The sequence below is a fragment of the Chelonoidis abingdonii genome, chromosome 5 (assembly GCF_003597395.2).
Source record: "Chelonoidis abingdonii isolate Lonesome George chromosome 5, CheloAbing_2.0, whole genome shotgun sequence".
Lineage (NCBI taxonomy): Eukaryota > Metazoa > Chordata > Testudines > Testudinidae > Chelonoidis > Chelonoidis abingdonii.
In genome coordinates, this window is record NC_133773.1 from 16,791,797 (window position 1) to 16,819,180 (window position 27,384).

At 42.9% G+C, this 27,384-nt stretch overlaps 1 protein-coding gene across 2 annotated transcripts in view; it reads left to right on the forward strand.

Moving 5' to 3' along the window:
* The first annotated feature begins 2,891 nt into the window (after positions 1-2,891).
* CFAP299 (cilia and flagella associated protein 299) overlaps positions 2,892-27,384 on the forward strand; it is a 403,900-nt gene continuing 379,407 nt past the window's right edge. The window contains exons 1-2 of one of the 2 annotated variants that reach the window (XM_032796851.2): positions 2,892-3,021; positions 11,480-11,610. In XM_032796851.2, coding sequence (XP_032652742.1) covers positions 2,902-3,021; positions 11,480-11,610 — 251 coding nt within the window. In that variant the 5' untranslated portion in view covers positions 2,892-2,901. Of the gene's footprint in view, positions 3,022-3,232; positions 3,505-11,479; positions 11,611-27,384 lie in introns of those variants that run through there. The other variant, XM_075066772.1, reaches the window with a different exon arrangement.

A 27,384-nucleotide genomic window follows, 5' to 3' on the forward strand; every position in this document is an offset into this window, starting at 1 on the left:
CCTAGTGGGGAACATTACTTGATGAATGACAATACAAAGTTGAAAACATTAAAAAAAATCAGTACAGCCCTCCAGCAAACAGTTAAAAGAAAAAGGCATCACTAGTAGCTAGTGCACTTCTTATTAATGGGACAGCCAATGTACTAAAAACTGAACTACCTGTTACTAATAACATAGTAGATAGCCTTACATGTTTTGTTATCTTTTACTACATGCAGCCAGAGTCTCTTACATGCCACTCATCTTAGATAATGAATCCACACTAGCTAACTTCATCTTTTGCTTGCTAGTTTCCCCATCTGGTTCTCATGCATTAGCATAATATTGCTGGGAATTCCTAGGGGAATGTTCAAATGTATTGATAACATTATGAAGACTTTTCTCTTAATATAAAGCTTCACAACTATTTATAGGTGTTTAGTTTATTTTGGGACCCTAAAACTGCTTGACACTGTCCTTTTAATTGAGCATCATAGATGGGAGAACAGATAAAAGACTCTGAGACAATTCCTGGCTTTCTCTAGTACTGTGCTGTGCACTATTTCTAGCATCCATCATTATTTGATGACCACCAGTAAAAAGTTCTCATTCCTAGAATTCCACAAGCTTGTACCACATTAAGGTGATTCACAGGAAACCTACACATTTCTTTTTTAATCAAATGGTCAATAAAATGTATTTTGATGGATTAGATAACTCTTCCTCTGGGTAATCTTAGTGCTGCTGAAAAAGAGCTTGTCTTCCTTCTCATCATTTTATATCAACCGTCAGCTTCCTCCACCTCAAGGTGATTGCTCCCCTTAAGTTTTACAGCACTGGTATGCAGGGCTTTACCAGCATCTGTCTGACTAGTGCAGCATCTAAATCATGGCTTTCTAAAACAAGGCATTCAGTTCTGTCAATTTAAAAGTGTAGTGACCTCGCACATCCTGCAGAATCTAATCTAAACACATCTGTGACTCTCAGCTAGGAGCCATCTTTGCTTGGCCAAGGTGGGAATTACAGACTGTTTTAGGAATCTTCCCTCTCCTCTTCCCCAGAAAGAAACCGTTTAGGAATTGTCAGTGTTTATACAAGGCAAAACCTACTGCTGGCTCATAAAGCTTTCCAGTCAGCCAGAAGTAAATGCTCATGGGTTCCATCTTGAATTCCCTTCATAGTCCTTGAGATATGTTTGAAGACTCGGATGCTTTGGGACAAAGTGTACTGTTACACCTGTTTCAATTCAAAATAGTTCATTTACTAGTGGATTTATACTTAGATTTAAGCACGTGCTTATAGGCTTTGTGGAACTGCGGCCTAAGTAAGGGCATGCTTTGGTTTTAATGTAAAAAATTCTGTTAAATGAGACAGTTTCAGTCAGAGAAGAAAGAAGATGCATATATTTTAAGGACAGAAGAGACCACGATGATTATCTAGTCTGACCACCTGCATAAAGCTGGTTGGGAATCATGATGACAAAACAGTTTTTTGTTGGCAAATACCAATTCATCAAACTTGAAACTTGCCTTTGAAGAGGCAATTTTGATTAAACTTTCACCAGGAAGGTTTCTTAGGCTCCAGGATGGAAGTTCTAGAGACATCAATGGTTTTGGCCTTCATTTGGGATGCAGAAGTTACAGAGACCTCTACTCTGTGTATTTCTGAGGGGACTTGAACCTAGCTCTTCTACATTGTAGCTGAGCATTCTAACCATTGGGCTATGCTGATGTGTGACTTCTTTAATTGTTTCTTGGAGCTGTTCCACTTTTGTATTAATTAAATATTTGTCAGGCCAAAGGAGATTGACCCCATGGTCCAGTAGCTAGCACACTCAGCTGAGACATTGCAGACCCACATTCCAGTCCCTGTTCCAATGAATATTTTATGTAATTATTTATACAAAATCAAACAACTCCACCAGAGATGGAGAGAGAACCCATCCCAGAATAAGCCAATGTCTGGGTGGTTAGGACACTTGCTTGGGATATTCTCCCATGTTTCCTTCATCCCAGGGAAGTGTCCTAAGCACTCAGGTTATTGTGGGGTGGATCTCCTCCATTTTTGTTTTGTGAACATCAAAAGGTCTTAGTTTCATATGAACCTGGAATGGAGACTCTTCCTGCTCCTATGTCAGACCCACTGCAGTCAATGTCAAAGTTCCAATCTATTTCAGTGGTGAAGGATCAAGCCCCTGTTGTAGTAGATGCCTGCCTAGTGGGATGATGCATGCTTTCTCAAAACCAGCTGTTCAACATATGATGTAAAACACATGATGACCTCAGTGGCACAGCGAATCTGAAATCCATGTTCCAAATTCTTATTTCATAAGGGTCAGAAAACTAGTGGAGTGGAGTAGCCGGGTTTGATACTTTTCTGTTTCATTTTCAGACAAAGAGGGTGAGGGCTAATATTTAGGCCACTTGCATGACTAACTACACATGGTGACATGTAACTGCTATAGAATTGTGCATGTTGCTTGAAGAAAGCCCAAACGCTTGATTAGGCCTAGAGGGAGGGAGCAATTTCTGCCCACTTTTGAGACTCAGCACTACCCCCCAAAGGGTGATCAGTATGTATATACACCTATTCCTGTTTACACAGCTGCCCAAAGAGCTAGGCAAGTAATACACAGTATTATAACCCGTGCTTCATTTATAATGAAAGCGGGTGCCAGGGCTCAAGTCATTTTTTTTTACTTTCATAAGGACCCAGCAAGCCCCGAGGGGCCAGAGCTCGAATTAAGCACTGAGTACAAGGTTATATACTGCGAGGAGGCTGCCCCACACTGCACAGGCGCAGGCCGGACAGACCGCGCTGCCCCACGCGCCCAGAGAGCAGCAGCCGCGGGAGGCTGCGGGTGTCCCCGCACAGGGGGCGGGGCCTGGCCGGTTGCTAGGGTCGCGCCGGCCTGCGGTGCAGATGGCGGCGCTGGAGGCGGACGACGCGGGGGCCGCCCTGGATCACATCATCACCCAGTTCAACAGCTACGACGATTACTTGGACTCGCAGATCACCACGCAGGACCTGTTCTACCTGGAGGTGGGCGGGGGGCGCAGCAGCTGCGGGGCGGCCCGAGAGGGCACAGCCGGTCCCGCCCTGCCCGGCCCTCCGCGGGCTGCACTGATCGGCTCAGCCAGCCCGCCCTCTATCGAGCCCTTCCCCCAGGCAGCCCCCGTGCTGCCCTTCTACCAGTGCAGGCTCCCAGGAACCCCCCTAAAACCCTTCCCCCGCAGCCCCCCCATACAGTCCTCACCCATCACCCCTTCCCCCGCTGCAATTATTTTTAATCAAATGTTTCCCCTCAGTGCTGGCATCACTAGGTTAGGGTTTCCAAGGAGCCCGAATGTGAAATTGACTATAAACAAAAGTGAAACTGACTTCACTGAGTCTCTTTCCCACCTCCCATTGAGATGGGAAATATAAACAAGAACATATAATAATGAGGTATAAACTGGATGGCTACAATTCTTTCACTCCCCAATCTGTGGTGTTAATAGTAACAGGTACAGAAATTTGTAGCAAGTGACTTTTACCTTTATATTTTAGAAATTGTTGCTTGTTATAGATGTTGAGTTTTATTTGAAGTTTACTTTCAAGTTATTTCTAATATATTTATTCCAGGCATCTGCCTATGCTGTCTCGGCCTATGGGAAGTCTGTTGTTGGCCATGTTGCTGTAGGGGTGTTGTTCCTAGGATGTTAGAGAGACCAGGTGAGTGAGATAACAACTTTTACTGGACCAACTTCTGTTGGTGAGGGAGACAAGCTTTTGAGCTTATACAGAGCTCTTTCTGGGCCAGACCTGAAGAAGAGCTTTGTATAAACTTGAAAGTTTGTCACTCTTGCCAACAAAAGATATTACCTCACCTACCTTGTTTCTCTATGAGAATTCTGCAAATACATAATTTAATAATGGGCTTCAAATTGGTGAGCTGTGGGGAATTACTGGTTATGAGGATAATTTAATAGTGAAGCAATTTTTCCTTTTAGTTTCCTGATCATCATTAATTCTAATTAAGCCTACTATGGAACAAATATGGGCCTGATTCTGTGCTGTGGAAGTTAATGGCAAAACTCCCATTGACTTCAGTGGTGAGAAATCAGGGACTGTGTTCCAGCATCACTCCTGCATCCCTCTGAAATTGCTGGAGGTGTTGAATGTCTTCCTGAGAACTGTAATAAAACATGGGGAATAATGTGTATTAACTAAATGTATTTCGCAAAAGCTCACCGCTATGTGTGTCATCTCCCCAAAGTATTTTTTCCGTTTTATTCTCTGCCATGTTTATTCTTAAGTTATCTTTCTTGACCTCCTTTTCCACTTTCTCTCTTTCTCCTTTTGGTCTATAATTTTTTTTTCACTACATTTCTCCTTGTGGAAAAATTAACCTTTTTACATGTCGCAGCAGCATTCCTTCCTTTTCCATTATGTTTTCTTGCATTTCCCTTGTTTGTTTTTCCTGTATTCTGTTTTTTCTCCTATTTTCACTGCATGGCCCACTTTCTCTATTTGTTCATTCTTCCCTTCCTCCTCCCACACTTACTCTCTGAAACTACTGAGTGCTTAGTACCTTGGTGCTGAGTTGGAGAAGGATGGTACAGTGGCAAGACACTAGTCTAGGAGGTTTTGGTTCAATTTTGTGCTTCCCCCACACACTTCCTAGCTTATCTTGGGCAAGTCACTTAGCTTTTCTGTGCTCCATTGTTTGTCTGCAAAATGGCAGTGGTAGCACTTCCCTACCTCACAGAGGTGTTTTGAGGATAAATGTATCAAAAGATAGAGGCGCTGAGATAATATGGTAATATGGGCCCTATAAGTACCATAGATAGCCAAGGACAAGGTCAGAACATATGGGTTTGGGAGAATTACATATGGTGGAGGGAAGTAACTTCATAGTAGAATCAAGAATGGGGAGGATGTGGTCTAGGAGCCAAAATGGAAGAGGAGATGGGAGAATGAGTAGTGAAATGTGCTAGAAATAAGATGGAAGGATAAGAATTAGGTAAATTCAGCTGGAACGGGGAGTTAAGAGCGCCACTGGGAATCTAATTTTCAAAAATAGATATATTGCAAAATTAATAAATCTACCCAGTAGCTCCTCTCCAGGAGAAATATCACACCCTTGATTGAGATAGAAAGGACATGAGGGACCATTGACTGGACTGGTTTTGCCTTTATTGTTGATTAATGGCACATTTGCTTTGAGAATTCATCATAAGGATCATTCATATTTATCGTCTGTTTCAGATAAACACTAACTCTAACTGCATCTCCACTATCATTAAAAATTATGTCCTCCTGTAGAGAAGGAGCCATAATGCTTTTTGAGTAGCTGTTTGGTGGAAAAAACAAATCCTCTTTCCAAGTCAGCAGTAGTGCTATCATGTTTCAGTGACTTCCTTGAAGTCATTTTCTGACATGTTAGCAGTAGCAGCTCTTTTGTGAAATCCTTAGTTGCTTTCTGAATATTTCAGTATTTGATACATGTCATAGTCATTCATGCTGAGCTTTCTTGTTTCTTATAAAAGGTATGCAAGTTTATTAATGTTGCCATGGAAAATGTCAATACTGCTAGAGCAGTAAAAAACAGAGGAGGAGCTAAAGCTTCTTTAAATCCCAAATATGCAGCTCTTTATTTTGTAGTTTTATTAAACTTTCCAAAGTCATTGCGAGGAACTTACCTATACTACTTCTGATTGTGTTTCTTGTTCTTCTAGCAGTTAGTTTCTGAAATCATCACCAGTAAAGGAAGCCAGGCTGTGCTTTCATATAAATGTTATCAAGCATTAAGTGCTAAAATTTGTGTAGCCCCAATGTTACGTACAGTACAATAGAGATGGAAAATTGCAGTCTTTTGTTGGTTGCCAGTCTAAATGCTAGAATGACACTTTGGTGAAATGATTTCAGCAGCGTGTGCACATGTACCGTGCTATCTCACCATCATTTTAGGGTGCCCATCAGCCCAAGAGAATCTTAGACAAAGTCAACACCAGGCATGCGTTGCCAGTATAGCAGTATGCCGGTATACTTTGCTGGCAAAGCACTCCTAGCATGGACGTAACTGACAACTGACTCTGTTGGCAAAAGCCCCTAGTGTGGACGCAGCTTATGCCATAAAGACCGCGCTTTTTGGAGGGATAGTTTACTCTCGTCTCTCCTTCTCCGAGCAATGTAAGCTATACCAGCAAAAGCGTAGTTTTGCAACTATAAGCTGCATCTACGTTAGGGGGTTTTGCTAGGACAATTATGTTGGTTACAAAGTCACATCTCCTCAACTGCTTGCTGGCATAGCTATAGCAGGAAAAGTTTGCAGTGTAGACATGGCTTTTGGCAAAAACATTGAAATAGCAGTCTTTCTTCATTACTTTGTTTAAAGGAAAATGCCCTCATTAGCATAGCTCCATCAGGCCTGGTCTAAATGTGGGGTTTTTTTTTTTTTACCGGGATAAATATTTTGGTTAGGGCTGTAATGTTTTACTTTTACCAGTGTGGAGGCACTTTATATTGGTACCTTATACAGGTATAGTTTGTTGCCGTTACTATATAGGTATAAGCAATACTTGTATAAAATACGTTACCATTGTAATTGCATCCCTGTTAGAAGTGGGGTGTTACTGTACCAACTAACTATGTACCGTTATAGTTAAAGCAATGTAACTTGTGTGTAAACAAGCACTAAGGACAGTATTGAAGCTTGTCAAGTCCAGTTTTGTGAAGTAGAGATGGGGTGAAAAGACAAATTTGAATGACCTTTCCACCCTCTTTATCTGTGAAGCTGAGTGTGAGACAGAATTAGCCAAAACAGTGTTTTATTCACGGGCTAACTTCAGGGTGCTGAACTGGTCCAGAAATCCTTTGCTATGAACATTGGTTTTTTGTTTGTTTGTTACTGGTTTTGTATGGGCTCTCCTTTTAACGTGATTATCATCCAACTACAGAAGAATTGTATGGCCCCAAATACAGGTATCTATCCGCAGTTGCAAACTGAAACAACACTTTGGGGCTGACTTGTGCAGCAACGTTTTCTGGTGTGTAAAACAACAGCAAACTGATTTCTTAGGGGAATAAGACAAAATCATGAAAAGTAAATCTTATCATGTCCAGTGCACATGTAGAATGATTTAGGCTGGGATTGTCAAAGGGGCCTATCGCAGATTCATCTTGGTTTGCAGCTGTAGGCAAACATCTCTCTTTGTTGCCATACAATGCTTTTGTAGTTGGATGATAAACCCTGGCTTCTTTGAGGAGAATCAGAGCCCGGCCTACCCGTTACAGGCTCGTTTAAGGAGAACAGGCCAGTTTTGGACACCATGTAAGCAATTAGCTGCCAACCAGCAATCTAGGCAGTTGACAGTTACTACAAAGTTTCCAGAGCTTAGTTGCAGGGAGGTGCTCCTAGCAGGGCTGGCTCTAGGATTTTTGCCGCCCCAAGCTCTGAGAGCAGAACTGTCCAAGCAAAAAAAACCCCACCAAAACCTCCAAGAGCGCAACTGCCTGGAATGCTGTCCTGGAATCATGCCGCCCCAAGCACGTGCTTTGCTGTTGCCTAGAGCTGGTCTTGGCTCCTAGAGAGACAAGCTCTCAGAAACTCCAGGAGTAGGAGGATGAGGAGGACTGCAGCCTTTTTGCCTCACCAAGCTGATAAATGAAAGGAGTGAATAAAAAGGGGCCTGCTGGGAATAAACTGATTGAGGGCTCTAGCTGACCTGAAGCATGCCCAGCTCCGAAAGGAGAGCTGGGGCTTCCTTATCTGAAGAGTGTGAATTTTTTTCCTCCATGGTAACCCATCCTGGGGAGAAGAGCTGGGGCCTCCTGAACTTGAGAGAGGATGCTTGTTGACATTAGCCTTATAGCCACAAGAAGGGTTGGAGTTGATGGGTTAATGAGGAAGGATTGGGGGGTGGAGGGGTTGGTTGTACTCTGTTAAAGGAATTAATAACTGAAGCCCCACAAAGGAGGTAGCTTGTTCTCAGTTCCATTGCAAGAGGGTAAGTAAGAGGGCAGCAGGCCTGCAAGGCCATGCCACAAGGCGAGCCACCCTCTCACAGGGCCAAAGTGATTTAGGCCTCCAATCTTGATCGCTTCAAGACTTCCTTTTGGTAGAGAGCTACTGATCCTCATTTAGCTTCTGAAATCAAAGTAAAACCTGTCAGCATTTCCTGATCTCTGAAAAGTGGGCAATGGTGAATGGGATGGAGGACAAAAATGGTATTTCCCTTTGCAGTTTGCCTGTCAGGGTTTTTTAGGTGCTCATACAAAAGGATATGCCCCATCCCTCAAACTGCAGCCTCCTGCCTGGCGCTGAACTATCAACACTTTGTAAGTGGTTGGGCTGCTTTCCTGTGTATGGGTGTTTTAAATCTCTAATTTAGAGCACAATAAAATCATGAGCTAGCTGTGTTAAACAAGAGACAAACCTGAAAGTGGCCTGGCTACTTGCAGGCAATGGTGAAGCCACATTCTGTGGCTGAGGAAGGAAGATGAGACGCCTTCCGAAAACGTAACAGTTAAGCCGCTGGTTTGCTGATCCCATAGCTTACCATGCTGACCTATATTGTTTCCTTGTACTCCCTGTTCGGTCTGTCTGTCTCCCTCCATCAGTTGTCTGTTATCTCACACTTTGATTGCAAGCTGGATGGGGCAAGGGCCACCTAGTTCTGTGTTTGTCCAGTGCCTAGCACAATGGGCCCAGGTCTATGCCTGGGGTTCCCCAGTGCTATAATACAAATAATTAATAAAATGAGACAGATGAAGAAAGTCTTGCAAGCTGTAGGCTACTCCTGATGCTATCTTTTCTCCGCTATGTTATGGCATTTCATTAGCATACCAGGAATGGTGATAATATCAAACATCTGCATTGTGGTCTCCCAATAAGATTGAGGCCCAACTACAGAACCTGCAGCCTACAACTTGCAGGCATGCCACAGTGCTTGTTGGAGTCCTACTCACTTCAGTGGGGCTCTGCGGTTGCAGCAGTTTACCTGCACATTCAAAGATTTATTTATTTTATGGTCAGAAGAAACCATTATGGTGGTTTTGTCTGATCTCCTGCCCAACGTGTGCTATAGAATTTCACCCCAGTAATTCCTACATCAAGCCCATAACTTTGGGTTGGGCAAGAGTATATCTTAAAAGTTGAACGTGGCAGGAAGTGGCCATAAATAAGAGACAACCTGTCTTCTAGGACTTAAAAGTCTAAAAGACACAAACAGGCAAAGGATTAGGAACAGGCTTATTGCTTACAAGCAAATTAATATAGTGAAGAATTGGCAAAATAAATGAGGTGGTGTCATGATGCTGGTATGATGATATGAAATGATAATATCATGGAAAAGGCCAGGTCAACTAGTAGAAACTCAGCATGGATTACAAAAAGCTCATGTGGCAGCAATTACTGAATGGCAGTTCTTGACTATTTCTAGACTAGTATTTCAGAGCATAAAGATACCAAATGTACAGAGCTTCAGAAAGCAGAAACTCAATCTCTGAGTGTTAAGTTGTCAAAGGACTTGCTGGCTCTGTATTAAAACATTATTTACTGGCTTCACACAGAAGGTTTTTGCTTGTGCTTAATGAAAACTTAGTGTTTGATATATTTGAGATCTTTAAACTTATTTATGTCTTCAGAATTTTAATACACCATCCAGGTACTCATATAGGTACTCATCCAGTGCTTTGTGTGTCATCCCTTCCCTTTAACATAAAAAGTGGCAGAAGAGGAGAAAAACTTGTATAGAACTCAGTTAGTTCCACGAGTGGGAATTGGGACCTGTTATTCTCTCAAGGGGATGGATTAGCACAAACACTTAAGAATCAGAGATCTACCAACACACCCAACCCAAGAATCACTGGAACACCCATATGGAGTGCCTTACCTGTGCTCTGTATCCTGAGCTCTCCTACCCCTGACAGGAAGGTCAGTTGGCTGGCTGTGCTGCCACTAGCCTCCTGGTCCACAGCTAGACTCTTCTACCACCCTCCAAAGGGAGTAAGAAGCAGTGACTCAGAAGTTAGTGTGAGGAGCAGCACAAACTTCCACGAGAGATTCCACCCCATATTTTACTTCCCTCCTCTTTTACTCCCTAATTCTGTTTGATTTCCTCCCCTCTGCACCACAGAACAGAGGGAAGTATCTTCTTACCGTTGTGACTTGGGCAACCAGATGTCCCGATTTTATAGGGACAGTCCCGATTTTTGGGTCTTTTTCTTATATAGGCTCCTATTACCCCCCATTCCCTGTCCTGATTTTTCACATTTGCTGTCTGGTCACCCTAATTGTGACTCAAGTATATGAACTGTCTGTTGATAGATTGTTCTGGTCTCTTGCCACAAGGTGGAAGCATTAGTTCACTTTTTGTATTTTGTTTCAACACTCATACTAAAGAAAAGGAGGACACACATACTGAAGCAGATGTGGGATGGTGACTGTTGTGTTTTACAAAAGTATGTGCTCATTGGGTCTAACCTACAGCCTTAAATAAAGTTTTGTCCGTGTAAGGACTGTACATTCAGGCTATATATGCTTTCCCTTTCCTCACAGCTTTTCCCCTTCTAGACCTTATGGATAGATGAGCTTATGGGGTTGCAAGCTCTGCAGAAAAGGGAGCCGCAAAATGCACCAAATTAGGGGGGACACTTTCAGTGACAGAAAAGCAGCTGTGATGAATTTTTACCCTTAGCCCTCAATTCTCTGAATACCCCTTCATATTGGTACCACAGTCCTGGGAAGCTAGAAATGAAGATGAAGGATCAAGGGAGCAGCCACTGGGTTTTCTGAATGTAAATCACCCCCAAGTTGCATATGATCAGATCTGCAGCTTAGTTCTTCTTTATACAGCTACAAACAACCCCAAGCTGAAGTTTTGGGCATCCAGTTATGTAGAGCTTTGTAGCTATGGTGGAATGTGGTGTTCAGGGTGCTGTGCAGAGACCGGGCACTGCCCCCTGAATTCTCCTTGCCCTGCAAGTGGCTGGGGAGCTACATAAATCCTGAGATTTCCATATGTTTAGGGGACTGAACTCCTTGCCATTTCCCAGAGATGGGAAATTTTCCACTCTAGAGATGACATTTTAATAGCAGAAATAATTGCAATTAAAACAACAGCGCAAAGTATGATGTATAAACAGAGTTTTCTCCAAATAGAGAGTCTTTCCCCAAAGCTTTCAGTGATGCATCAGCAGCTCTTTAACTGTAGAAATTGATTAGACACACTAGAAATCTTTATTTACCCATCAGGAGAGTTTATTTCCTGTTCTGCTTCATGGGGCTATTCTTTTCACGTAGTCATAATGAGGATGGTGTAGACATAAGGGAATGAAAAATCACTGATAGAAGGGATGGATGCTAACCTGAAATGATGTTTCCATACCTTGCTTGTTCCTGGCTTGTAAACTTTTAATTTTAGAAGTAAAAAAATTCCTTTTTTCTAGCAATTTTTTTGTTGGTGGTTAAATTATTATTTTCTGAGAAACAGCTGACTCTTCCTTGCTCCTTCAGAATGAGGAGATGGCTCGCCAGCTGGTGGAGCTGGGATTCCGGGGAAGCGGTGAGGTCCTGAAAAGGGAAGAGTTTGAAGCAAGGAAAGCGGCTGCAGAGGCTTCAAGGCTCTCTGAAAGAACCCAGCAAAAGTAAGTGGATGCATTTAATAGAACATCCAAAGTGTGGGATGGGGAAAGGAGCCCTCTTGATAATTGTTTATGGTCTTCATAATGTGCAGGGTGGAGCAGGTCAGAGTCTATGATTTCTTAAACTTGTGTGAAGATTAGGGCATGGAAGAGCTGGAGTCAAGTTGCTGTAAGGCCACACATACCTTAGAGCTCCAAATTTTAAAAACATAAATAAAAAATATAGACATATAAGGGGAATCCAGCTATAAAATTGGTGTAATAAATGATTAAGCAGTATCAGTTTCCCCACCTGGACTAAAGCAGGGCTGACATTAAATTAATTTGGAACTCCAGGCGGATGTTGGCTGTAACTTGTTTCTTGCAGAGAAATCACTTACCCTAGATTTTAAGGCTGGGACTTCTCAGAGGTCTCTAACTGAGTTAGGATCGCAGGTCTTCCTGCATTTCAGTGGAATTTGGGAACCTAACTTCCTTAAGCACTTTTGAAAATCCCCTTTCTCCTTTTATTTTGCAGCGCCAGTACTTTCGGTAGGTGTTACTTCCAATAATAACAGGTCTTGCATTTGGGGAAGTGTAATGTCGTAATTCTACCTTCTAGATTATAAATCTTAGGTAGTCCATGATAGGTCTGTCCATCACCATGAAGTAAACTAACATAGTCGAAGTACAAGGACATATGAGGTTAAAAGGCAAGACTAATAAATCTATATATAGAGAGAGACGGGAAGAGCTTGCTCTTTTATTAGAACATTGATTTTTCAAATGTTATGGGTAATTGATCTTTGGACATGCTATTCCATCAGTGCACAAGGGGTTTACACAGAAAGGTGCTTTGGAGAAGACAGTTACCACACTAATGGACGCTAGGAAATAATAAAAACTTGCCATTAAAGCTCATAAGAACAACACACATGCACTCTTCATGTGCTAATGGAAGATCAGACTTAAAAACTGTGGTTTAGTTCTCTTAGTTAGGGGGATATGTGTATAGTGTATATATAGTCAATTTTACCTGGTAACACAGACATTTTTCACCAGATATTTAGATCTTGGAATTAATAAACTAGGACTCATAATTAATATGAAGAACTGCCAATTTTTATTGATCACTTTCCCTCTAGGTGGATGCATAGTATAGTGCAAACTAAACATCTAAAAATCATGTTTCAACATTTCAAGGGTTATTTTTATAAAAGTTGAGATTGCATGTGTGGGCAGAACCTCTCTATTACCTTTCTTTCAAAATCCTGGTCAGGAATATGGATAGGAGCTGAAATGAACTTTGTTTTTGAGTGCAGTCTCTAGTATTGTCTATTTCATGTAAAAGATTGAGGAAGTTTGAAAAGATGTCTTTTAAGAGATGTTACTTCAGCAACAATTATAATACTCGATGCATCAATCTTTAATTTATTTTTTCTATTACAACCCTGGCAACAGGTACATCCACACTTTAAGATTTGAATAGGGGAAACTTCTTTGGCTCGAGTGTCCTTGTGCCAGGAACAATACCTATGGGACAGGGACATGATCACTGAGAGAGAAGATATGGTCTCAGGGAGGTGGTTTGGGGGAACAACCCATACTGCTGATTGTTTTTTAGGGTCCAAGACTGAGGTTCTGTGAGTAGAATGGGTTGCAACTCCTCTCCCTTCAGTAATCATAGACAAGGTCATCTCAGCCAGTCTATCCCTGAGATCGAGCAGATGTGATCATAGGCGGCAGGTTTGTATAATTTTTGGTGGTGCCTAAAATGGTGGTGCCCCCCGGCCCCCGCTCCCGCCCTGTAAGCCGATATAAAATGAAGCTACAACGCATTGGCACCACAAGATTACAAGGGTCAATTAAAAGTGGAAAGTCAGAAGCAGCACTTGCCTGCTTCATTATACAGTATTATATTTTGTTGCACCTGTTGTGACAAAGTGGGAATGTTCTTAATGTTTTCCCTGAATACTGTGTGGGTGCCTCAGTTTCTCGTGCAAGGTGCCAACTGAAGATATTGGGGACAAAGATCAGGTGGCTTCCTTGTCCAGAAGAGACACAAAGGCTAGAAGAAGGAGTGTCAGTTTGGAGCTGGCTGAGGAAATGGGGAGAGGCCCAGAACTTGGGTCTAGGCTCCCCATCCTCCAAGATGGACCTGACTGAGGGGTCCTGTTTTCTGTACCTACAAGCTCTGTTTTAGATTGTGATCCTGTCGTCTAATAAACCTTCTGTTTTACCAGCTGGCTGAGAGTCACGTCTGACTGCAGAGTTGGGGTGCAGGGACCTCTGGTTGCCCCAGGACCTGCCTGGGCAGACTTGCTGCGGAAAGCGCACAGTGTGGAAGAGCATGCTGAATGCTCCGAGGTCAGACCCAGGAAGGTGTAAGCGTCTTGCTCTGGAGACAGTATGCTCAGAGAGAGGAGGCTCCCCCAGAGTCCTGACTGGCTTTGTATGGAGTAGTTCCAAAGCATCCCAGCATCCCCTTCCACACCATGCGCTTCCCGGAAGTCCGCACAGGCACTGACATTCCCTCCTCTGCCTTTGTCTCTTTTCCAGACATTAGGAGGCCACCTGATCTCTTTGTTCTCCAACACCTTCAGTTGGCACCTTGCAGGAGAGCGGCCCAGGCCATCAGTTGCCCGGAGACAGGGTTTCGACCATTCTCTGTGCAGACGGCATCACACTGGCACTCTAGGGCTCTACAACAATCACACACCCTTATCCCACCATCTAGATCCTTGAGAAATGTGTAGGGGAAACTGAGGCACCCACACAGTATTCAGAGAAAATGTTAAGAACATTTCTACTTTGTAACACCTGTATACGACTATATACTTTAAAAGGTGTAAAATAATCAAGTATTGTGCTAAACACAATACTTCAAAGTGACCACCAAATTTAAGTTGCACGTTTTTCCCCTCAAATGAGGGCTCTGGGGTGGGGCTGGGGATAACGGGTTCACAGTGCAGGAGAGTGCTCAGGGTTGGGGTGCTGGGGGTGCAGGCTCTGGGGTGGGGCAGGGCTGGGGGTAAGGAACTTGGGGTGCAGACAGGCTGCCCCAGGGCTAGGGTCAGAGAGGACTCCCCTCCGCTTACTGGCAGCAGCAAGCTCCAGGGGAGGGACCCCTCCTCTCCCCCCCTTCCCCCCCCCGGCAGCACACTCACTCTGCACCACGGTCACTGCACATGTGCCTAGGGACTCTCTCAGGTCCAGAAAGCTCACTCGCCTCCCCTATGGTGGGTACCGGGGTGGGGGGTTGCCATCACGTGTGGCCTCCCCTGCTGCTGCCCCTCAGCATAGCCTCACTGGGGATGGGGGATGGGACGGCCCCTTGCCCAGCATGGGGCAGGAGTGAGGACTGCAGGGTGGTGGCTGGTGGGGGAAGGGTGTCACAAAATTCATCCAAGCCCCAGCTGCTCAGGTCTAGGAAGCTCCCCTCCCCCATCTCCCCTGTGGAGGGTGAGTGGGTGGGTGCTGGGGGGAGGGGGGAACTGCCAGCACATGTGGCTTCCTTCCTCCCCTGCTGCAGGCTGCTGCCCCTCACCCTTGTCTCACTGGGGATGGGGCTGCCCCTTGCCCAGCATGGGGCAGGAGTGGGGGCTGCGGGGGAAGCGGTGGATCACAGGGTCAAACCTCACCGAAGCCCCAGCAGCTGCTCAGGTGAGTGAGGTCCACCCCAGATGTCCATCTCCTGGCCGGAACCCCCCTTGGCGTCTCTTCCAGGTGGGTGCCGGTGGCGGGGGGAGGCGGGAAAGAGAGCTCCCAAGCACATGTGTGCCTCCTCCCCCCTCCTGTCTCCCCCTCCCCCTCCTGAGGTGCTCCAACAGGCTGTCGGACGCTGATCTCTATAGCCTTAGGCAGAAGCTGCCGGCAGCACAAAAAAGGGAGAGAGACACAGGCTGTTTGTTTTAATTCAGGCAGGGAAGCTCTGAGGCAGGGCGGGATACAGGGCCCACCCCAGGTAGGGCCAGGGGAGAAACCCAGCTCCGGCCCTTGAATATTCCTGGTGCTCGAGCACCTTGAGCCCATATAACCTGCTGCCCCTGGATGTGATTACTGGGAAATGTAGTTCCCTGAGCAGCTGTGACATGAGCTCTAGCCGCGGCGAAGATTGCTGGGGTTTAAGGGGACTACATAAATAGCATCCTTCCAGCAGACAAGGGAGGGGTTGGTGGTACGAAGGCATCTCTGCAGGAAGTTATGGACAAGGAGCCCACTCTTTTTGTTTGTTTTTTTCTTATGTGATAGTGTTTTTACTTTGAAAAGACTTTGAGGTGGACCTCTTGGCAGAAGAGCCGATCTAGTCTCAAAAGACTGGAAAACAAAATCTCTAGCAGGAGAAGCTTAGACATGAATGTGGCTTTATTTGATATGTCTTTTGCCCTGCCCCATCTGTTACTTAGAGTTATGAAAGTGCATGCTACTGTGTGGATACTTGGATACCTGATCATATCATATATACTTGGCCTTTTTGCTTTCTGTTTTGCGTCACTTTCTGTCCGTTTGGACAATCTGTAATTCTTCATCTTAACCCCTTATTGATTTGTATTTTACTTGCATTAAGAAAACAAATGAAAGCAACAGCTCTCTCTGGAATTTGATCAAGTCATGATGTAGTGTGTAAGTTAACTAAAGTACCACTTATGCATGATTATACGATACTGCCTTGTCCATATAGATATGCTTTAGAGATATCAGAAGTAAGATGCATTTGTATTAATTGCTGCCAGATTAAAAATTCTGGTATTACACTTGAATGGCTAATCTTACTGTAATAAAGAAATAACTGGACCCCTTAAGTATACAGTATATAAAGAGAAAATGCTAGTGGATGACGAACATTTTGGCTTTTTCTTCATCTCCTGATATCAAATAGAATTCTTTAAGACATTTCCTACACTGATTACTTTCCTATAGGGTAAAGTAGTGCCTTTCTAAACAGTGTTACAAGATATAATGTGAATAGTCAATTTTGTTATTAAAATGGTGGTTAAATATCTCAATAGTATGATGTTTATTCTTTGTAACTTCACTACTTTACTGAAAGGAAAAGGTAGTATATGATAAATTTGTTGCTAGATCATTAGATTGTTTTTATAACTTCTGTGGGTTAAGAGCATCTGTGGTGCATATTTACATAATACTGCACTCTGCTCAACCTGGTGGTGTTATACAATAGTTTCCTGGAAGTTTGTAATTATCCCAGTCATAGGATAACTTTTTTTTCAAATGAACCAAGTTCATCGTGTTGCACATGGAGGAATTAATTCAGGGTCAATAGGGAGGTTTTAATGTTAGTGTAAAGACACATGCTTTATGCTGCACTATAAGCTTGGAGAACTCTCCAGCTTGTTAGGCACCAATGATCTTATTGTGCAACATGTGAAGTCAATAGCAATGTTACCATTGACTTCAATAGATCTGGGTTTGAACCCCAAATAAACGTCTTATCTTTATTCAAATACTTCCTGAAATCTTGCTTATCTCCCAAACCATTCAACAGTAATCACCATGGAAAAATATTCCACTTGGAGAGATTTATAAAAGTAAATTTGAAACAAGAAATCCGTGATCCAACTTTTCTGTCCACTTCTCTCTTCTCCCCTCCACCTCATTGCATAATGTCTATCTTCCATCACCCTGATCCACCATGGTCACTGCTGCCTTTACTGTTTGTTCAATCTAACTTCAGTTTGTAAGCCTCTCAGCGGGGACTTTTCCCAGGTCAGATCTGGCTACTTTGCACTGCTCTGCTTGTGTAGAACAAATGGAAATCTAATAGTTCTGATCCTCCTCAAGATTCCTCTGCAAGAATCCATGGATGGTATAGAACCAAAGAAGTTCCTCTACATCACTCTTCTCTGGTCCCCAGTACCTAAGGTGTGACTGGGGCATCTCTATCTCCTTATGATCTCCCAGTGCTACTTGGGACGGTGGACTGCTGGGTCTAAATTAGAGCATTTTAGATTAGGCTTTTTAGAAAACAGTACATCCTGCTAATTTTTCTTCTGCTGGTTGACAAACATTGAGTACAACTGCATAAAACTCTCTGGCTACACAGAGTTATTTCCAGTGTTTTGTATATGGAATTGTTCTCCTGAAAACTCTTAGTTTCATCAGTAAATAACTCTATCAACTACCTTGAAAACTCTTCCTCACTGGGCCAGTGAAGGAAAAGCAAAAACACTAGCATTTCTCCTACAAGCACCAACTTTGGTGAGGTATGACATCTGCATGGGTTTTAAGTTTGAATGCACTATTTAAAAATATTTTTCTAATGAGTTCATCTAAAAACCCCACAAATTGATGTATCTAAACTGCATAAATAGCCCTAGTTCTTTCACTCAAGGAAACTTCTTACCTTTGTTCAAATAGCTAGCATGGAAATGGAAGCAATGAAATGAGCTGAGAGAAAGCATTTCATGCTGTGTTGTGTGAATTACAGCTGGTTTTCTCACTTTAACTTTCAATGGGGATTAGGCACCCAGTTTCTTTAGAGCCCTTTGAAATCCTCAGCCTACATGTTTCACACCGGTGGCCTGACAGCTAGCGTTTTGCTTAGCCATGTGGAAGGTGCGATATAGAGAGTATGCATTAGATTCTGGAGTACAGTGTGGGGAATTTTAGATACTGGCTAGCCGTGCCTGTACAGACTACCTGAAAGAATTCAAAGTGATAACATTTTCAGCAATACCGGGAGAATCTGCTTGCATTGGCAACATTTCTTACTACAGAAATGTTACAGGCACAGCTATACACGAGACTTAATACAAGCAAAAATAGAAGCTTGAAATGGTGGTTGGATTGAAAACATCTTGGTTTTCTCAACTGTCTACTCATGGTAATATAGGGTGACCAGATAATAAGTATGAAAAATTGGGATGGGGGTGGTGGGTAATAGGAGCCGATATAAGAAAAATACCCCTATAAAATTGAGGCATGTGGTCACCTATGGTAATATGGCCATGAAGATCCTATGGTTCAAAAAGATTCTTGTTTGATGAAGATAAATAATAGAGGTATTGAAAATATCAAGACTTACATCTGGCAACCCTTGTTGTATAAAGTAGTAGATCACTAGCCAGAATACTTATCTGATCTTCTGATAGCTCAAAGTGCCTCCACTTGCTTGTTGCCTGGCAGGAAAGGGTGATTCTTTTCTCTTCCTCTCCTCACTGACTGCATGGAAGGAAGAATATAGATCCTGGTGGGTCTGATCCACCAGCTCAGCACTTCCTCACAGCCTTACATCTGTCTAGCAGTATATGCTGCGACTGATACTTCATTTCCTCCATCAGGTCTATAAACTCCTATATCTTAATCTATATTAGCTTAGTTTCATTTTTCTAGGGGCTGATCCAAAACACACTGAAATCTGCAGAAAGGCTTCCATTGATTTTCAGTGGGAATTGGATCAGTCCGTTAGAGCATAGGCATCAATTTGATTGTTTATAAACAGACTTATTTAAGTTCTTTGAAAAGTCAATGAATAGTCCCATGCAAACTTCTGCTACGAAACTACTTACAGTGGCAGTAACACGATGATCCTCTGTACAGAATGAAAACCAGTCTTTCATATCTCTCAGTGAGTTCCCCAGAAATGGGCAGATATTTCCCAGAAGCAGAGAGATTCCCATATTATTGAGATTGTCTGAGTTTCTATGGCAGTAGATCACTTTTGCTGCTCCTTGTAACTGCATGCACTTGCACAGTTAGACTGTAAAACCATGTGGTGCTGGTAAATATTACAACTTCTTGTGGTAGCCTCTGGGTGTGGTGTTCTGTCCCATCTAGTGGCACCGAGACCTAGGGCCACCAAGAATGGGTTCGGGCCCCAGTGAAAATTTTTTTTCAGGCCCCTCAGCAAGGGCAGATCGGCTAAACAGGGCCGGGCCCCGGTAATTTGTACCGGCTCTCCCTGCCCCTCATTGGCCCTGCTGAGACCACTTAGCGAGAGGGAGAGATAAAATGAGTCTGCTCTATAGCCTTAGCTACCAGCCAGCTGGCTTTTAGCTCATGCAGTTAGAGGCTCATGCACTAAGCTGCAGAGGTCCCAGGTTCAGTCCCACCCACCGATCACCAGGGTCTCTCAGTGTTACACTGGCACATAGACTAAACCTCCACAAAGTGAGTATCCATTCCTGTGCCAGTGTTTAGCAACAGTTTAACTTTTGTCTGAAAGACCCATCAGAATACCTAGACATCTGTGTCAGGAGTTCTTCCTATTGTGGCACTTATCAACTTGTTGTAAAAACTTGTCTACTTCTTCCAAGGTGCACAAAGTAATTTCTATGAAAAGCTAGATTTGGTAGCACAGATTTCAGAAAGCATAGATTACAATTCAACTGCCAGGCTGTGTTTTGCATATACAAGTTTGATCTGTAGGCAACAATGATTTCAGGACTTATTTTCTTTCATGACATTGTCACCGCAGAGCCGAAAGAGTTTTTAAAAGGGGATTCTCTTGCCCCATGATGATCCCCTCTTCAGAGACTAACAGTAAAGACATCTTGACTAAGTGGATAAGATGTTGCATGCCAGTATATTGTGAACTAGGTAATATTCCTATGTTTGAACACCTCAGAACTCATTCAGCTGTAGCTGCTTCATTGTCGCATATCTGCAATATACCCTTGCCTGAAATCTGTAGGGCTTGTGTGTGGAGTTCAGGCTATATCTGCACAAATCATCTCTCAACGTGGCATCAAGAGCAGCTGTTAGTTTCAGGAAGGCAGTGCTTCAATCACTATTTAATCAGCAGGCCTTCTCAGTCCAACTCCTCACAGAGGTCGCCGCAAGCTGCACTAGTCTCCTGTAGTGGGGATGTGCGGAGGCAGTATCATGATGGAGTAATAGGAGTTGCTTATCAACTTTTGTTCCCCAAATGCGTTGCATCCACATAGGCATGTTGACCCTCTGTTTCTGAGCCAGCTGTTAATAGGGAGAGGTAAGAGGAGAACTGAGCTGGGTGGGTTTTTATACCTTCAGTCTCTGCGGTGTTGGAATCAATAAAATTGCGTGCAAGTACCATGTAGTGATTGAAACTGGATCTGTGGCTGTGTTGCTAGGCATGGAGTTCTTAAAGTGTGCCTCTGTGTGAAGCAGCAATACCTCTTTAGAGAACAAGAGTTACAGTTGGTATATAATCTTCTGTCTTTCTCTCACACAGACACAAACACACCTTCTGTTAGTTGCTTGTGACTGTAACAACTAGCTTATCACAAATAGCATATTCCCTCTCGTCTTTGATTAAATAAACCAGGTTATTAGCAATAATATGCACGCATAGTATGGCGTAATGATCTGAAGTGCCAATATTGCTGAAACAGAGATTGAAATAAATCAGTAGATGTAGTCAATGATTCAAGTTGAATTTCTGGCATGTGATGAGTTCATTAATATTAAAGGTGTATTATATTGTGTAAAGGAGTTAATAAATGATTAATGTTATAACCATGTTACAGACATGAGTGATATGTGATGGTTATAATCACATCAGTAGGCGGTAAGATGATAAATGGGTATAAGTAACCTATCAATCTATTGGACTTTCACAATTCTATAACCATTTATTATTAATCTTTTATTAAAGTACCCTTCATATGAAGTGTAACTCTTCCATCTATATTTGACCGTGGTTTTGGAACAGATACTAAGTATTGAAATTGAGTGCAGCAGATGCTTTGGCCCTCTCTTAAATTTAGCTGCTAATTATGACAACAATTCAGACACAAGTATAGAGAGATTTCAGCCCTCTTTGTGCATTGTTTTTACTTCGATGTTTTAATATCAAGTCATTAGCTTCAGTTTGCAATTGGTCCTGGAAAGTTTTGCTACTTATGGCTAATACTGACCAACTTTACCTTTTGTGCATAAACTTGATTATTGTAGTAATTGTTGAAAGTGCAGATTATTTTATAAAGTGATTTGAATATCGAAAGGTTATTCAGATCTTCAAAGCCCTAGCCACAGGATTTTGCTTTTTTACAAACATTTGTTGGATTTCTGTTACAGATGGAAAATACAATATGCAATGTTGCAGTACATGGATTTGGATGATCTCTAGAAATGCTCATGGACCAAAGGATAAGTCATGAACATCACATGTTCTTAGCATCTGATCCAAATCCCAGTGAAGTCAATGGGTTTTGGATCAGGCCCTTAGTTGAACAGCGCTAAAAGCATTTGCAAACAAGTGGAAAAATAATGTTTGACATTTTTAGTTCAAATTAAAACACTTGGCATGTTTTCCTCTTTTGAGTTCCGCAAAAAGAAACAGTTTTCCACATGCCATTCCGAAAGCATGTTCTTGATCAGAACAAAGAAACTTCATAACAAAAAAGCCAAACCGCAAAGTTATCCATTTGAAAAAACCATTAGAGTTGGAAAGTAGACATAAATTACTATGTGCTATTTAGGGCACGGACTGTCCCTTTGTTACGTGCATGTACAGTGCCTAGCACAATTGGGACCTGGTTTTTGATTGGCCTCTAGGTGTAACCACAAAACAAAACATAATAATAATTCTATGTGAAACTCTAAATATTTAAGAGTTGGTCAGGTCTGACACGTGGTGCTGCTTTCACTTCTTTGAAAACACCAAACACAGAAATCTTTGACATCCTACAAAAGCATTCTTCACTTCTGGGATGTTGTATGAGAAACATCAAGTTGCATTCTCACTACATGTGGTACTGCCACAGGCTACATATTTGACTCCCACTGACATTTGTGAGTTGTGGTAGTGAATGGAGGGAAGGATATGGCCCATGAAATAAATAAATAAGTACAAGCTTATTGGCTAAAAATACTTATTTTAGGATTTGGTTGTCTGGTTTTGACTCTATACCTTAGAATGCTCTAAGTTTCTCTCCTGATTGGGCAGGCTAAATGAGCAGCAGTTTGTAAGTGGTTATGCATGTTAAGGGCCAAATTCTGGCTTATTGAGTGTGCTGATATAAGCTGTGATCTCACGGTCACTGGCATGTGAACCTGTTGCTACACCTGTGTGGTGCCCCATGTAAATCATATGGGAGTCTGAATGGGCACAGCAGTACCCTCATGCACTATCCATTTGCAGGGTCTAGGCGATACCAAGACATGCAAAGGATAACTGCAAATCTCCATTTCAGTTTTTGCACGAGCTAGCAACTTAGCAACATAGAGGGCATTGGGGGAAAGCTTTTCACTTTTCGTTTCACATAGCCATAGCCAACTCCATGCTTTGTACACATGCAAGAGATGCCATCAGTTTTCTCTTACAAAAACAAATGGGTTTAAGTAAGTTTTATGGGATACAAATGTCTCCCTAACAGGGCAAAACTAGGTCCTTCACTCTTCTCTTCCTCCTTTCTATATATAAGTAAAAATGTTGTGGTTTATATATATAGATACAGGTATAATGCAACCCACAAAAATGGAACTTAAAAGAAAAAAAAATGATGTTGCTTTTTCGAGCATTGCCTTGGATTTTAGTGTTGTAAATCCTCCCACTGAAATGGAGCGGAAAGAATTAAACACCAGGACCCTGCATTTATTAGCAGACTAATTCTTTCCATATATTTCGGTGGATGGAAATACGGGAAATGCCAAATCCCAAAGCAGTTATACATGTATAATATTAAACGGAACGTCTATAAACCAAAACAAAATTATTTTTTGGGCAGAGGGAGCTTACGTGTATGTGGATGGTTTTAAGGGCTTTTTTGTGACAATACATAAGGAAGAAAAATGGAACTAGAGCAGATTTATAATGGCGATCCAGTCTTTGACTATCACTCTATCTTCTTTCTAGCACTAATCGGGGCTGTTGACTCTTAGCATGTGTGGTTAGCATAATTCCAGTACTGAATGCAGGTTGCATGGTGTTTACTGTCATTCTAGGAGATCTTCAGTGGCACAAATGGCAGATAGATTTCTAAATCCCACAGAAAACCAGGAGCAGTTAAGCACTGAACTGCCATTTGTACCTTTTAATAGTCTCTTCCTGTGTGAATCAGTGGCTGGCTGGCTGCTTCTGTGGAGGCAGACAGAAAGGAAGTGTGTAGAAGTCAAGGAGTCTGCTCCCACTTATACGGTCTCTCATTTGCAATACATGCTTAACTACATTCTTCCCTGTATTGGGCTCCTCTTCCCAAATCTCCCTGGCTATGTCTAATATGCCCCGGGGTGGCAACCATATAATAGCTCAAGTGTACAGGGACTTCTTCTCCCTTTATGGACACAGGGATGTACATTATCTCAAACAGAATAGAGGGATAGCAGGACCTTAGCCACTGCTACTTCCATTCTGGCTCAAACTGAGCTGGACACACAGAGGAGCAGACAATACCATTCTAAAGAATGGTACAGTGTGCACAGTACCAGTGTACAGCAGGACACTCTGAGGGTGTGTGTGTGTGTGTGTGTGTGTGCGCGTGCACGTGTGTGGATAAACATTAGAATATTTAAAGGTTTCTTTTCTGAATTTTGACTTTTGCTCATCACAAGATAAATCATGTATCAGAGGGGTAGCCGTGTTAGTCTGGATCTGTAAAAGCAGCAGAGAATCCTGTGGCACCTTACAGACTAACAGACGTTTTGGAGCGTGAGCTTTCGTGGGTGAATACCCACTTCGTCAGAGATAGTGGAAGTGTCCAGGGGCAGGTATACTATATGCTAGCAGCATCAAGCTAGAGAGTAACGAAGTTAGTCAATCAGGAGGATGAGGCCTTCTAGCAGAGCAGGTGTGAAAACCAAGGGAGGAGAAACTGGTTTGTAATTGGCAAAGCATTCACAGGTCTTGGTTACCAGCTGATGGTGTCAAAATTTGGCAGATGAACTGAAAGCTCAGCAGTTTCTCTTGATAAGCCGGTCCTGAGAGTTTTGTTGACTGCAGAGGCAGCTTAAGGTCTGCTATAGGGTGGCCCCCCCACATGCGGTTGAAATGTCTCCTCAGTTTTGATATTGCCAATTGCTGATTCTAATGTGTCCATGTTATCCTTTCCGTAGTGACGTGTCCAGTTGGCCGATGTACATACGCAGCAGGGCAGTGCGGCAAGAGGGGCGTATAGCTGTGACGTGCAAGGTGAATGAACCAGTGATGGTATGCTGATCTGTTAGGAGGGATCCGGGATGGGTGTCCGCTGGTGCTAGATATTGGGCAGAGTGGAATCGAGTTTTCATGGCTCTGGTTCCCGACTAGAGTACTATGGACGGTGCCAGTTGCTGGTGAGAAAGGTTCAGGTTGGCAGGCTGGTCTGTGGCGCGAAGAGCGGCTGCCACCCAAGACGTGAAAGTGTGGGATCATTGGTCAGCGATGGGTTTGAGATCCCTGATGCTGCTTGGATCGGTTAGCTGGGGCCCTTGTATGGTTAAAAAAAATTCTGGGGCCCCAGTGGAGTCCTTTGTTCTTCTTTGGTGTCTGCAGTAGGAGGCTGTCTGGTACTTCACTGCACGCACCAATGTATATACGCCATCATATGCCAGCAATCCCCTCTGCATGTAATGCCAAACTGACAGTCACTAGACACAGGAAATAAAGTGGACACACAGAATCAGATATCAGGAATGGCAAATTAACAAAACTACCTTAAGGAGAGCCTCTTCAAATCTCCGTGGCACACTATAGCAACTTTAAGGTGGCATCCTGCAGCAAAAAAACTCAGACAGACTTCAGAAAGAGAAACTGCTGAGCTTCCAGTTCATTCTGCAAATTCTGACACCTCACCTCTGGACTAAACAACGCGTGAAGGGCTCTGCCAGTTAACAGCACCATTGTCTCCTCCTTGTTTCACACTCAACTGCTAGAACACGGGCCTCACCCCCCATGATTGAACTAACCTCGTTACTCTGAGCTTGCTTGCTAGCATATATATACCTGCCCCTGGAAATTTCCACTACCTGCGTCTGACGAAGTGGGTATTCACCCACGAAAGCTCACGCTCCAAAACGTCTGTTAGTCTATAAGGTGCCACAGAAGATATATCATGTTCAGGAAAATAGAATAAGCTACAACAGCATTTCTTAGGAATAATCTACAGTGGCCATGTGACTGAGTGAAATTGCTTTTTCAGTAAGTTATTTAATTTTCCTACATTCTCCACCTACTTTTCCCTCCCTGCAGGGTTAAAAACATTCCTGAGCATAAACCAAATGGCAGGATTGAGGTAGATTTCTAAAAATTCTTTTCTTTCTTCTTCTTCAGCATAATTGGAGGAAAAAATCTGTACAAGATAGATATCTTATCCTAATGATATAGTTTGAGGAATAGATACATTTTCAGAATCGCAAAGAAACATGAGAGGATGTAGCTTTTGATTATGCTGAGAGTACAACATTTTCATGTCTTTTAATGCTGCTTCTCCTTCTACATACATACTAGCTCTTTTTTGCTTGTGTTGTGACTTGAAATTTCAGTGATTCAGTCTTAAAAAGTGGGTGGGTTTTGGAATTTCCATTCTACCTGTAAAGCAAGATTTTGCATAAGAGATTAGCATGTGGATCAGTTTTGTCAAGTCCTCCAGTATGATTACAAGAAAAATAATCTGCAGTGGTTCACTTTCTTCTCAGAAGGCATCGATGTTTTGGGCTGTCCTTCCAAAAATTATGGATTTTCTGCATTTAATCATATTTCCAATAAAATATTTCCATAATTGAGCCCCACACTTCAAAAGCTGATTCCTATATCAGGAAAATGGACCCATTAACCTCCATTGCTACACAAGCAGTCATTCAGAGTAGGTTGTGCAGATCATCATAACATATTTCCTCTACTTTCTTACATACTTTGAAGAGCAGTGAACTAGTTAATACTGAAATCTCAAGTATCCTTGTTTGAGGTGCCACCCATTATACTGAACGGGGCATTTAATACTCAGAAAGATTGTTTGAGATTTGCTTGAGTTTGCAGAAAGCCTTAGTCATCAGTTATACTCAGGTCATGTTTAAGGTTCTTTCCAAACCCGTAACAGCTAGACACACTCTGACTGAAAAAAAAATGAAAGCTGAGACTCTAGAGAACAGTGCTCCTGGCTCCTTGGGGGATGGGGTGGGAGCATGCCACATCCCTTGGATTTTTGTGCTATAACTGTAAGGACAGAGGAAAACTCTGGATCATTCCACTGAGGAGGCAAGAGGACAGCATGCTTGTTTCGTGAACAGAAGATCAAAGCCAGGCATGGCTGTGATACTCTGGAAAGATCCTGAGTGATATTTTGCGCTCTCTGATATGATAATGTCTTATTAGTTAAGTTTAGGCTTTAGTATGTGTGTTAGGATTTTATTTTCTGTGTAACCCTTTGTTTCCAGTATTTTGTTTGCTATCATTTGACTCTCTGTTCTTCACCTGATACGTTTTGACCTGCTTTCTCTACAAATAAATCTAAGCACTGTGTGTTAAGTGGAGCTGCATTCTGTGGTGAACTGGTAAGGTGTAGTCTGTTCCTTTCCTTTGGGGATAGAGGATCTGAGAATTCTGTGAGCATCCTGTGGCTTAGGGGTTGAACATTCCAGGGAGATGCTTGAAGGACTGAGGTGAGAGAGCATAGGCACCAACTTCTGCTTGTGCCTGGGGGTGCTCGACCCCCCTCTGCCTCTGGCCCCACCCAGACTCCACCCCCACCCCACCTACATTCCAACCTCTTCCCCAAAGTCCCCAGCTCTGTCCTCTTCCTGATCCTATTCTGAATCCTTCCCCAAATCCCCGCCCTGGCCCTGCCTCCTCCCCTGAACATGCCACATTCCTGCTTCTCCGCCCTCCCTTCTGGAGCTTGCTACGCCACCAAACAGCTGTTTGACAGCAGCAAGTGCTGGGAG